This window comes from Balaenoptera musculus, chromosome 14 (genome assembly GCF_009873245.2).
Source record: "Balaenoptera musculus isolate JJ_BM4_2016_0621 chromosome 14, mBalMus1.pri.v3, whole genome shotgun sequence".
In the NCBI taxonomy this organism is placed as follows: domain Eukaryota; kingdom Metazoa; phylum Chordata; class Mammalia; order Artiodactyla; family Balaenopteridae; genus Balaenoptera; species Balaenoptera musculus.
The window spans coordinates 77,934,449-77,948,663 of NC_045798.1; the positions used below are offsets into that span (position 1 = coordinate 77,934,449).

Sequence of the window (14,215 nt, forward strand, 5' to 3'; positions counted from 1 at the left end):
ACTAATTGTTGAGGTCTGTGCATTGTCGTGCCAGAAAGAAACACCCTGCCACTCTGATGCCAGGGGCACATCTGCACCAGGGAACAAGGGTGAGGGTGTGCAAACAGCTGGGAGCAAAGCGCCGGGTGGGGATCATTCTGTCTTTTAATCCAAATCCCTTTTTTTCTTCAATATTGTATGTCTCAAGTCTTCTTTTCATAGCAGTGAATAAATAGCCAGAATGTCCATGGCCTTCTCCTCCTTTGATACTGAAGGTTTTGATCAAATATCAATCAACCTTGGTTGTACAGCCAAGGCTTTAAAAAAATATTAGGCTATCGTTTATCCAAAATTTTATGATTTCACAAAAGCCTGTGAAATCCCCTCAACTCGAATATTTTTTAATTTATTTGATTTCTCTACTTCCTTAGTAGACTTGTTACTACATGGTTAATATGAGCTGTTGTTATAGACAGAATGTGTTGGAGGTGAAGATACTTTTCAACACACACAAGTGTATCTTCCTGAGGTGTGAGGCATTATTGAATTTCCAGATGCACCAGGACATACGTTTCTTGGAAAACGCCTACCTGAACCTAGTTTTAACAGCACAAAATGAGAAATATGGTTATGTACAAATTTGGCCATATAAAAAAAAAAAAGAGACATTAAACATGGACCGAAAGCAGGAATTCCCTGGTGGTCCAGTGGTTGGGACTCGGCACTTTCACTGTGGGGGCCTGGGTTCCATCCCCGGTCAGGGAACTAAGATCCCACAAGCCATGCGGTGTGGCCAAAAAAAAAACCCCCAAAAAACAAAAAAATTGGACCAAAAGCTAAACAAGGGGAGAAAGTACCCATATGTAGCAGGCATGTGTTTGATCAGCCGATACTACACTGAGGGGCAACTAAGTAGAAATAGTAGATATAGTAGAAAGAGCACTTAATTTGGACCAAGTACAAGTGGGCTTTGATGACTCACTTTTCTCATCTGTAAAAAGGGAGTGATAATATCTACCTTGCAGAGTAGGATTAAAGCTAACATATAAAAAATACATGTCTGGCACATTTTTAAAAAGTTACCCAATGTTATCTTTTTGAATCAGATTTTATAGACTAAAAAGGTCTATACTTAACTGGGAAGATGCTAAAGCCAGTGCATACCATTCAAGTCAATACACGATTTCTTAATGCTTACTATGTACCTTGTGTCTGGTGATAAAAACACAAATAAGAGGGCTTACATTTCCATCTTGGAAAGTCACAATATCCATAGGCAAAAAGATAAAAGAAAGGACATCTCGTTTGAGAGGGCTAGGTCCAAGGTGAGAGCTACATAAGATTCTCTTGATGCTTCTGGAATAGATTATTGGTGGGGGGCAAGGAATCTGTCCTAAACAAGTCACTCTCTTGCTTGGGTTCACTGTTCCCTGTGGTTCTACACTGTCAAGAGAAGGTGTTAAACCTAATGACTTGTAAACCTCCAACATCTTTCAAGGTTTATTATCTCTCGAACAACATCAATAACTGACTTCAGAGCCTCACGGCTTGCAGGTTGCATATGGAATGAGTCAAAAGGAGGCGAGACTGTTACAGAGGACATGGCCCAGGACAACTGGCTGGCCATATCCAAAGTCGTAGGACATGGAGGGGAGAGGACAGGCAAAGACTTAGAAGGAAGAGGTGGAATGACGATTCCTTGGTTAACTTGACCTTGGGGAAATGGTAGCCTTTGACTTTATTTACCTGAATAAAGGCAGTTCTACAACAAAGTGGGTAGAATTGTGTTTCCCAAAAGATATGTTTAAATCCTAATTCCCAGTACCTGTGAATGTGACCTTATTTAGAAATAGGGTCTTTGCAGATATAATCAAGTTAAGATGAGATCGTGGTAGATTAGGGTGGGCCTTAAACCAATGACGAGTGCCCTTGTAAGAAAAAAGAAATTTGGACACACACACACACACTACACAGGGAAGAACACCGTGTGAAGATGGAGGCAGAGATTAGACCGATGCCTCTCAAGCCAAGCACTGCTGCCAAGGGTGGCTGGGAGAGAAGCACGGAACAGATTTTTCCTGAGAGCCTCCAGAAAGAACCAGTTCTGCCAACACCTTGATTTTGGATTTGTGGCCTCCAAAACTGTGGGGCAATCCATTTTTGTTGTTTAAGACTCCCAGTTTGTAATAATTTGTTATGGCAGCCCTAGGAAACTGATTCACACCACTAAATGAAAATAGATCTCGATCTGAATCAATATCACTATCAACATCTCTGTCTAAATACCGGAAGGATGGTGACCTTAGTATTCCAGTTTTTAATAACATATTGACTGATTGCGTATGCTTGCATCTCAGGTATTTAAAATGAGAACTGGGGTTTCCCTGGTGGCGCAGTGGTTAAGAATCCGCCTGCCAATGCAGGGGACACAGGTTCGAGCCCTGGTCCGGAAAGATCCCACATGCCGCGGAGCAACGAAGCCCATGCGCTACAACTACTGAGGCTGCACTCTAGAGCCCATGCTCCACAACAAGAGAAGCCACTGCAATGAGAAGCCCGCGCGCAGCAACGAGGACCCAACGCAGCCAAAAATAAATAAATTTTAAAAAAATTAGAAAAAAATTAAAAATGAGAACTGTTTACCTACTGTGCTCTGATCATCATTTTCTCTCTCTCATTCTGTTTGTTTGCTTTAGACTGTCATCAGATTCACAATGGACTCTCTCATTGCAGCAAATACCAAATTCTGCTTTGATCTTTTCTGAAAGCTCAGCAAAGATGATTATCATACGAACATCTTCTTCTGTCCTCTGAGCCTCTCTGCTGCCCTTGGCATGGTCCGCCTGGGGGCCAGAAGTGACAGTGCACGTCAGATTGACCAGGTGCGGATCCAGTGGTCCAGGTCCACGCTCAGAGTCAGACCCCAATCCTTCGTTGGCAGGCCTGGCTGTCCACGGCGCCCTGGGCTTGCTGGGAGCCGGGTCCGCCCTGGAGCCTTCATTTATCTCCTTGCCCTGCTTCCTCTTCAATCCAACCATCCTTCCAGGCTCAGTTAAGCCTCCACCTCCTTTAGGACGCCCCCCCTCCCCCACCTCACCAGTCGGACAGCTGTTCTCATCATTGCTCTGTCTCTGCCTGCATGTCTGGTGTTTTTTTCTCTCTATAGTTATTGATACCAATATTGCCAGTAATTTTTAATATGTGCATGTGTTTTCTCTCTCACTCATTCCATTACATAAAAATGTGTTAAGCACCAGTTGTGCATCCAGCGACTAAAGATCCTGGTGTCCTCCTTGACTTCTTTCTTTCTCTCTCACTTCACACCAACTTTGTGAGAAAGGCCTGTTGGCTTTTCTTTTGAAATATATCCAGGACTCTGGCACTTCCCACCACCTCCCTGAGGTCTGCCCCTTCTAACCTGGATACGCTTCCTAATGGGCGGCCCTGCTTCCACTGACAGTGTTCTCCACCCAGGTGCCAGAAAGATCCTTTAAACCGAAGTCAGATCCTGTTTCCCATCAACTCAAAACCCGGACTTCCCATTTCCCTAATGATAGAAGCCCAAGTCCTTTCAACGACCCGTGAGAAGCGGGGACCTGAATTCCAGATAACCTGGTGACTCTGTCTCTCCCTCCCCTCCCCTCACTCCAGCCACACTGCCCCCTCCTCCTCTCTTGGGAAATCCACACCCACTCCTGTTTTAGGGCCCGTGTTCCATTCCCTTTGCCTGTTGATGGTTCTTCCCCCAGGTAACTGATCTATAACTTACTTTCTCCTTCAGGACTTTGATCAGGGTTTACCTTCCCAGTGAGGTTTACTTTGATTTCTCAATCCAAGGCTGCATCCTGGCCCCCAACATTGTAAGATTCCTTCTTATCCTAGCTGCTTTTCCCATGTGGCATTTTCCACCTTCTAACATGCCACATGCAGTAATTAATTACTATGAAAAACGACATAGTTTTTCTATGCCTCCCCCACTAGAATGTAATCGCCCGGAGGGCAGGACTCTTTGTCCTAGAACAGAGCTTGGCTTATAGCGTGACCCAATACAAATTTGCAGAATGAATGAATGAAAGTGACAAGAACAACACCCCAGTAAACCACAGGCTCCTGAGGCTGGTTTTACACTTCCCTGGATCTAGCCCAGAGAGCAGAAGTTAAGTATGAACACAGCCGTGGTCCTTAATATGGAGGAGTGAATTATTGGATTGAGGCAGAATGTGTTTAGGGTCATTCTACTTTATTCATTTACTTTGATTTGATGTGTTATTCCATTAGCTAAACTTGACTAGACTGTGGTTGGCATCCTGCAGGCCAGGTTTCAGATGTAGGCACTTGGGTGTCACCTGCCAGCAGACCTACGCTGAGTGGTGCCAGAGGCCCCCCCTTGTCTTCCATCTTTCTGCAAAGCTCTGGATAACTTGTCTTTTGCTTGATTGATTTGAAACTCTAGATCAGCACAGTCTAACACAAATATAATTTGAGCCACATATGTAATTAAAAATATTTTAGTAGCTATACTAAGGAAGTAAAAATAGGTGCGGCTAATTTTAATAATATATATTATTTAACCCAGTAGCTCCAAAATATTATCATATCAACATGTAATAAGTTAAAACATTTAAATGAGATATTTTATGTTCTTTTTTTTCATACTAAGTCTTCAAAATCTGATGTGTATTTTACACTCACAGTCAATTCAGGCTGGTTCATAGCCACGTGTGGCTCTGGCTGCCTTGATATTCTTTTAGTTTGGTTACATTCATTCTTAAATGCAGTCCCAGGGGAGTAGCATTCCACTTACTTCCTCTCCATTCCACCTCACAGCCCTAGTCAAAGGAAACATGCACCTTTCTTTAAACTGTTGTTGAGTGTTTTGTTTGACTCTGTAATCATTGTCATTGCCACATGATAAAAATGTTTCTGAAGCTGTTCAGACTTCCTGCTGTTTGCAGTGTCTGAAAGACCCCATACCATTCTCACGCAGGTACTACACTTCAACGAAGTTTCCCGAAAGGAAAGCAAAGAACCGGGTCCCTGTCTGAAAGGAGAAGAACAAGAAGGGCGTGCTGACAGCTCTCTGGAAGGGCAGAAAGAAAGAACAGGGTCTCTGGCTCTGCAGGTGAGAGCCACCAAGAACTCCTGCCCCCCCTTACAAACGTCTCCTCTGGGCTGTCCTATACTGGGTCACAGTTCTTAACCCCCAGCATTAGGTCCTGGCTGTCCTCAACAGCAATATCCATAGTAATAATCCCAAACGACCCACAATTCCTTTCTGATTATGCATCTTATAAGTGCTTGTCCGTAAGCTAGTTTCCTAAAGAGTATGATCTAGTATCTTCTGCTCAGGATAAAGAAACTTAGCTCATAGGCTCAGGGCTCACCTACGTTTATAGGTCACGGGTCCCCAGGATGGAGCATGGTTGAGGATGAAGGGCCGTGAGAAGGGGGAGCAGCGACCCCTTACTCTCTCTCTCCACTTTTGCCTATTTTATTTCATGCTGAAATCTGTACTGACACACAAGGCTTTTATGGGTTGTCTTATACCAGGAGCAGTAAAGATATTCTCCAGGTTATATATCTATCCCTCGATGTTAGGAAGTTTAAAAAGAGGGTGGAGAGATTATCTCTTTCTTGAATCTTTTTGAATACAGAGAAAAACAAGGCACACTGATCTAAAATATAGTGTGCATTGGGGAGCCCCCAGATATATATTTCCTGAATGATCTTGATCCCAACGTGGGAGCCAGGATGGGGACCACGTCTCACCCTCCATCCATCCCTCTCTTCTTCTCAGCTTGCTCGCCCACGTGGTAACCAAGTGAAATGACAACCTGCTTTAACTCTTGTCGTAAGATCACGTTTTATTTCTTCTATTATTAGGCCAAGTCTTAAAAGGATGAGAGTGGACTGCTCAGGTGCTACTTCGGGCAGCTTCTCTCCAAATTAGTCAGGATCAAAGCTGATTACAGCCTGAGTATTGCCAACTGGCTTTAAGGAGAGCAGGAATTCCCAATCCATCCGGTGAGTTAGGCATGACCGGTGATTAAAGCTACCATATAACTTACTACTTAAAAATCAGCGAGGAGCTGGATTACTCACCTGCTGTCTAGAACACAAACCTCTGACAGGAGGATGTGATGACGGGATGCCCAGGACCCACCTCTTTCTCTCCCACGCCTTCTGTTGCCCTCCTCCCAGTTTTCAACTTGAACACATTAGAAGGTCCCCTGAGTGGAATAGGGCAGGGGAAAGAGGGTCACGTGACCCTCTTCGGAGCACGTTTGGGTTTGGTAACGGTGTTCTCTCTGACCTTGACAGTCTTTCCCAATCAAGGTGCCTGGTAGATGCACTTGATGTGGCTCCTCTTCCCGTTAGTCCCTCCCTCCCCTCTCAAGGCACTTCTCTAAAGTCGTCTTTTGTGCCACGATCAGGCCACCTGCCTATGAAATTGTACTCATTTAAGAAGACGAGCGGCGTAGCCGAAGGAGACTCCGTTTGGAGCCAAAAGACGCAAGTCTTGTCTCCGTGGCTAAAGGCTTTATACCTAGAGCAAGATGCCGCCGACTCTGGGCTTCAGTTTCCTCTCTCGCCACTAGAGGGAGCCACATACTTAGCAATAAACACGAGGGGGCTTGACCAATGGCAAAGGTGGGATACAGAGGGTTAGGGCTGGCTTAGTGAGGGGCGGGGGAGGAGGGGGACGTCCCTGATGGTGGCCCGGTTCGAGCCCTGCTTGGGGAAATAAGATCCCACATGCCACACCGCATGGCCAAAAAAAAAAAAAAAAAAAAAAAAGAAAAATGACGGGGGTAGCGTACTTTGACCAAAATTAGTATATTCTCTTAAAATGGAAACGAGATTTTATATGCTGTTTTTTTTTTAAACTAGCTTTATTGAAGTATAAATTCATATAACATACAACTCACTTATTAAAAATGCACACAGCAATGGTTTTGGTATATTACATTAAAATTTTTTAAAATCGTGGTAAAATATCTATAACATAAAAATTGTCATTTTGACCTTTTCTAAGTATACAGTTCAGTAGTATTAATTACATTCATGTTGTGTAATGATCACCCTATCTATTTCCAAAATTGTTCGTCACTGTAAATAGAAACTCTGTACCATTAAGCAGGGTTCTAATACTTAAAAAAATAAAGCATTTTACAGCGAAGTCTCTAAAGTTACTTGCTATTTGTCTTGTGATGTCTCCACAAATGGAACGTCCAAATCTGGTAAGAAAGGTTTGTGTCGTTTTAACGATGGACTGCTCCACGAATAAGCATTTTATACCCTAAATTATCACTACAGCCACTGAAATGTCTCTGGCTAATTAAGATTGGGGATACATAGAGACCACATGCACCCAGTGTAAATGACTAGACACTTCTTTCTCATTAGGCTTCTCAGGACTGCCTCACTCCTAACTATTAGCGTAAGTATGATTTTATTTCACTATTTCCATTTATTCCAATTTATCAGGAATACTCAGATGGCGTGATTCAATTTTACACACGACGACTGAAAAGGTTGTTTTCCAGAAAGACACTGAAAAATCCAGGTAAGAGATTAACTTCTGGGTGGAATCTCAATCCCAAGGTAAGAAATAACCCAACACAAGGGAGGTGGTATTCTTTTCCATTTAAAAGAAAAAAGTCAGCCCAGCTTTTCAGATTTTTAGTCTGTTGGGACCAGATGCTCACATGTGTGGATTGGGTCCAAAGCTTGTTTTGCACGTGTCACAGTTAAAATGCTTAGATGCTATGGTTTATTTCTGGTCCTTTGCTCCACCATGAAGGTGAGATGCCTTTCAGCCAAGCACAATGCCAGCAGGATGTCAACTATTTCCATTTTTTAAAAAGGGTCAGTAGAAAAATGGTGAAGATAATCTAGTTATTCAGAGGGAAATGGAAATAATAAAATCCTAATTCTTATCAACTTTTCACTACATTTATAGGTGTTTTCTTAGTGAAGGAATGATGGTGTTAAGTGGTGGAAATTTGAGTTCAACATAAATGGAATCATTTTTTTCTGTCTGCCCTTTCCTTGGGGGAGGCACCCAAACTCCAAAATTATTTCTCCTTACTTCTTCAACAGTGCACAAAAATTGCCCTTCTTTCAAGGTTCCATTCATTTGCCAAAAGGAAAACTGGTTCACTAAAAAAATTCATACCAAGGCATGAATATCTAGTTTCTTCTTAGTTAGTTACTTTCCCAGCATCCTTCAAGTGTAGTTAATGTCAGCATCATCTATTACTATGGGATTTGAGTGTAAATCTCCTTGAGGTGGAAGAGTCTTCTCATCTTAAGGCTGAGGCGTGCATTCAAGTACATGATGACGTGGTATTTTGAGGTGGAAAAGGATGCATACTGAAGATGGACCATTGCCTGATAGCATGGGCTTTTCCAGTCTGCTGCAGGGCTGTGTTCTTGCAGAAGGAGCCCAGGGCTGGGCCAAGAGTGGGAAGGACCCTGGATTGATCTCAGCCAGTCTTGCTACTTTTTGGCTGTGTGACCTCACATCTCATGGGCTGTAGTTTATTCTTCTATAAAGAAGGGATAACAATACCTTATTTCTCATGGTTGATGTAAGATGGAATGAGAGAGGGCATGTGAAAGTCCCTACAAAATAGGATTTATATAATGGCTAGTACATATATATGCATTTTTGTTTATACGTAAGCATATTAACTCTGCTGTGATGAATGCTTGAGATAGGAAGTTTACACAGTAGTTTTTTTTCTCGAGGAGATTATAATAAAATCAGGTGGCAGGATCTACACTTTGAAAGATCAATCATGACATAAGAAGTCTGATGACAATTCGATCCACAGTGATATAATCAAGAAATTCTCTCAGTGACAGTGCCCTGAATTGGATCCCCCTTGGGGATGAGTAAGAGGGTCCTTCCCCCATCACTCCCACCCTCACCTCTACTTTCACTCCACCCAGGACTAGGGGTGGTTTAATTTTATTGGATTCGTTCTTGAATGAGACATGCTCTAGCCTTGGGGATATTAAACTGTATTAAAGAAAATCTGGCTACATGATTACTTTTGCTATAATTCATATTTTGGATATTCCTTGGAAACTTTCTTTTTTTTAAAGGTAAAATCAAGGAACTCTGTAGCAAGGGCGCTATCAACAATTCGACCATGCTGGTGCTGGTGAATGCTGTTTACTTCAAGGCCAAGTGGGAAAAATATTTTGACTGTGAAAACACAGTTGATGCGCTTTTCTCTCCAAGTGAGGTACTGTACTAGAGCACACAGTTTTCTAGATATTCCACTCACAATTTCCACTAAGAGTGATTGGCAGTATGTATACTCGAATCTAAAACTTAGGTCTCTGGGTTACAACTTACATTTATAATAAGAGCATTTTGTTATTAATAAAAATCAGTACCTAAATTTGATGAAGCATTTTTGTGCCAGGTGCTGCACTGAGCATTTTCCCTTCATTATTTCACTTCCTCCCCCAAAATAACATTATGAAAATAGGTGTTATTATTAGTCCCATTTAGGAGTTGAGGGGGAAAAAAACTGCAGAAGTTACTTAGTCAAATACATGTGTTAGGATTCACACCTGTGAGTGTTTGCCTCAAAAACCTGTGTTCCTTATTACAAAAAGGCAAATACACACTATACATATTATATATGTTGTATTATGTATATATATGACTTATAACTATGTGTGTATATTATACATGTATAGAAAGAGATCCAATAGGGAGCATACATTTATCTGTTAACATAGGTAATTCAGGGAGAGAGAGATGGTGTTCAACTTTTCTTATTTTTCTGTGTTTTCTAACTTTCCACCATGCACAAGTACTGCTTCCACAATAATAAACGTTGCTTGGAAAAAAAAAAATTAAAAAACAAAACTCATGTTCTAAGCCAGTAGACTGTAAAATGGGAGAAAGGGGAGGGTCAGACCCCAGCCTGGCACTTTCACTGTGTTATTCTCTTAAGCGCTGCACATCTTCATCTGTAGACTGATGACCCCACTGCTATGAGGTTATCATGAGGCTTAAGGTGCCTGGGGAAGTGCCCTTTCCTCTGACAGAAGCCCATGGAACAAGAGTTGTTAATTAACATGTAGAAGCTTATCATTTAACCAAGGCTCCCACTCATGCTTTGATGGGGCCACTCAGGCCAGTAGAGGTAGGGGGTCGTGTGAGGCCACGAGTGGGGCAGGAATGGAAGATGGAGCCGGCAGGGCTGGTTTCCACTGGCGAGGCTGTGTGTAGATGCCTGGATGGACACCCTACCAACAAGTGGTCTTGGGAGCTGAAGAACCTATTAAAACCATGGGAAGATAGGGTATTGGCAAAGTAAGGGCCACCTGGTTAGTGGGCAGAGGACTTTGTTAGGCTGGATCCCTGGTGTGGCTCAGGACTTCCGGGGAAGACCCTTCTCATCTTAATGGAGCCCTGGTTTTCAGGGAAGCTGGGGACCATGTTGGTTTTTGAGCTTATCGTGGCAGTGCTGTGACTTTCTACCTTGTCCTCTACAGAATGAAAAGAAGAGCGTGAAGAGGATGAATCAAATGGGGCTATTTAGAATCAGCTTCCTAGAGGAGCTGAAGGCGCAGGTCACTGAGCTGCGGTATACATCAAGGGGAAGCTCAGCACGATCGTCCTGCTGCCGGCATTCTCTGCAGACAATCTGAAGGGGCTGGAAGAGGTAAATCTTCCTTTTTCACATCTCTACAAAATATTTCATTATAGATCTTCGGGGAACAGCACTCTCTACCATCTACCATCTTGAGGAAGGATGGTACCTGAGCTATCAGAGAAGCAAAGAATATATAAAAATCTGAATTCAGTGAGATATTTATTTCTCCTTTGTTGAGAACTAAAGAACAAATGCCAAAATTATTGGATACGACTTTCCTCTGTAATCTCATGGTTCTCTGCAGTCGTTTTTCCAGACCAAAGGATCTGGATGCCGAGTAACTGTAGAATTGCTACAAATGAGACAAATTTTCCTTTTTCCTGAATATCCTGACTTCTGGCTCTAACTCACAATATTTTTCTGTAGCTCAGTTAGAGACCCTTTAGGCGAATCCTCTTTTTTGGTGCACGTGCCTTGACAGAAGTGGAGATGCTGATGTTGAAATAGATTGCTTGTGAGGTAGGAATTAATAAAGGCTGGGGAAGCTCAGCCTGGCGGGCAAAGAGATAAAGATAGAGGGAGAGTGAAAGTGAGAGAGAAATACAGGGAGATGGGAGAACAGGTGTAACAATGAGAATAATAACCATTATTCAAAATTTATCATGTGCTAGCACTATGTTAAGTACTTTACATACATTATTTTCTTTAATCCTTGCAAAACCCGAATGGTATTATCTCTGTTTTATAGAAGAGGAGGTTGAACTTCAGAATATTAAGGCTTGGTCAAACTCACCCAGCTTAATCAAGCGAGCTTTGCTGGGCTTTGAACACTAGCCTGTCAGACACCAAAGAACACAGGAACCCAAATTTTCCTATAACTTTTAAATAGGAAAGAGATTTGCTTGGAGGTGTTTTGAGTGAAATCAGAGGATTTTGAGGCTTAGGGAAAGACCTTGAGGACGGTTGCCAACTATGGAGATAGACTCAGGCCCTTTGAAGTATTTGGGGCATCCTTGCAGGCACATCCTCTGACCCGAACATGATTTTCTTCCTCTTGAGGCTTGAAAGGAATATCACTTATGGAAAACTCGTGGCCTGGAGCAGTTCAGAAAATATGTCAGCAAAAAGTGTAGCTGTCTCCTTCCCCCAGTTCACCCTGGAAGACAGCTACGATCTCATTCCTGTTCTACGGGACATGGGTATCACAGATACCTCTGATGAAGCAAAGGCTGACCTTACTGGAAACTCCCCAAGTCCCAGTTTGTACCTGTCAAAAGTTGTCCATAAAACCTCTGTGGAGGTGGATGAAAATGGTATCCAGGCAGCCGCAGCCAGTGGTGGTGTTGGCAAGGAATTGTCCTTACCATCGTGGGAGACGTTTAATGCTAATCACCCTTTTCTCTTTTTCATCAGACACAACAAAACCCAAACCATTCTCTTCTATGGCAGGGTCTGGTCTCCTTGAAAGGAGCACATTATTTAGTACTTGGGAGCTGGAAGAAAGTGGCAATACAATCTTCCCCTGGTATCACATGGGCATTTGTGTTTTTGCTGATATCTAAAGCGGACGGAATTCTAGCACAACTCCATGCTCCCTTCCTCCAGCCACTGGTCCTCACTTGTCCTGACCTTTCTCTCACCCTGTAGCAGATTTTCATCTCAGTCCATTAGTATCAAAGGGTCCTTGCTCCCTCCCTAAGCCTTCACCACCCTAAGCTTTCAAGCATATAAATTCACCCCCTGTGACCTGAAGGTCAACGTAATTGAGGAAGATATTGATTCTAAGTTACTGACCTCCTTATGAAGGAATCCTGAAAGTTCAAGTCATTAGACCACATCTAGGAAATAGCAAACTCAGAAAACGCTTTACCATGGGTGGCAAGAGAAAATGTTTCAGTGGGATCTGTTTTGGAAACTCAGCTCTATTTCTGCAGCAGTTGAAATCCTGGTGCATCAGTGGGCGAGACGCCCCGCCTCTTCCTCTTCCGTCTTCTGCTGCACGGAGGGTGTCCCATGAGGGGCTTCTCACTTGGGCTTAGGGGGGATTTCAGTGACAGCGCAAGGGTGTAAGACTCCCCAGCCAACGTGCGTTTTGCACAGAGCAGAATGGTATTCGTCTTGTGAATCTGACATTGACTCAGGAGAGTGGTGAGTGGATTGAAAAGAGACGAGTTTCAGTTTTCCTTATAGAGTCTCCTACGCCATCATCATGAAACGCTTCCCCTGTCTCTTCTTCACCCCCATCCTCAGAGAATTCTCCTCTGGAGTTACTCCTAAATACCCAGCATGTTGAGGGTGGGAGAGAAGCGCTGCCCTCTCTGTGGGCTCCCCATTCTCCTCTCTCTGTCCTCTGGCCACGTGGACCGATTTGTCCTCCCAGAGGTCTCATGAGAGTAGGCCTGGGCATGATGTTCAGGGAAACCCTTGTCAGGAGGGCTATTGGCGTCCTCTCAACTGAAAGCCTGACAACAGAGTGTTCAAGACTCCAGGACCCGAGGACCTTTGTTCTCGGATGTGTTGGTCCAAGTTCTGGAGCTCTGCCTCAGTTGCACATTCTGGAATGACAACTGACACACCTAACTCAAGGAATCGGTCAGTTTCTCTTCCGTAAAGGTGAATTTCTGGTCTTGGTTGTGGCCCAGTTTCCCTGCCCTGTGACCGTCCTCCTCCCAGTTGCCACTGTGTTGGTTAAATGTGGCTGTAGCAGTTTTTAAAGGAAAAGGTAGGTTAACTTCACCTGCTCTCCTGCCAGCCCGCCCCTAGTTCTCTCACTAGTGTTTTCGTTGTGCTGGAGAAGACAACTGTCATGTTCTTCATAGAGGCTTCTCATGGTCAAAACTTGTTCATGGTATAAAATTTTCTCATTGGTAACATAAGGCTGTTATTCCTGGACTTTACCCAGAATGCATGTGCCACACATCAAATTTATCTCAGATAATCAAAAACATAGTCTCTCCTGCGGTTCCTTTTGGGAATAATGTTTTGAGGGCTGATTCCGTACTGACCTGGCACCACAGCTGGACACTGAGTGAATAACCATGACCTATATTATAGGTCTGGCTTTGTCTGGCATTGCTTTTGTTCTTATTGTTTTCCTTGATAAGCATATTTTCTCATTTGTATTGGTATTTTTCAGAATTTTAATCATGAGGGGAAAATGAATCTATTTACAATAAAGAGAAAGTGTGATGCTTAAATCTTTCTGTAAGTCAGTAAACACATTATTTTTAATGATCTGTGATTGATTAAAATGTTTCCTAGTGAATAAAGCACTTTTGTCATTAGTTAAAATGTGTTTGATGTGTTACCAACTGACTTTTTTTAGTGACATAAATACTTTAAAGTTCATCTAAAAATGTAGAAATACATATGCTATAAAGCTAACAATTCTTCTCAGTTATGTAAGAATAATATATCTTGTGCCAGTAATAATTTTTTCCCCAACTTTCCACCATAATTACATACGAAGGCACACAAAAAAGATGAAAACTCACAACAATTCTGAAATCTAAGAGTGATGGCGAATGGATCATTATAATAAGGGGAACGTTTCTGCTGACTACACGTTGATGGGGCTGGATGGAAAGGCGTGGTTGAGGGGTGACCTAATC

The 14,215-nt window shown here is 42.8% G+C and overlaps 1 protein-coding gene across 1 annotated transcript; it reads left to right on the forward strand.

Annotated features, from left to right (window-relative positions):
- Positions 1–2,693: 2,693 nt before the first annotated feature.
- Positions 2,694–12,069, forward strand: SERPINB12 (serpin family B member 12). The gene is given in 9 exon segments (XM_036823240.1): positions 2,694–2,861; positions 4,967–5,101; positions 5,863–6,003; positions 7,468–7,492; positions 7,495–7,584; positions 9,094–9,236; positions 10,504–10,602; positions 10,605–10,672; positions 11,664–12,069. Coding segments are annotated over 9 exon segments (1,275 nt in total).
- Positions 12,070–14,215: the final 2,146 nt, after the last annotated feature.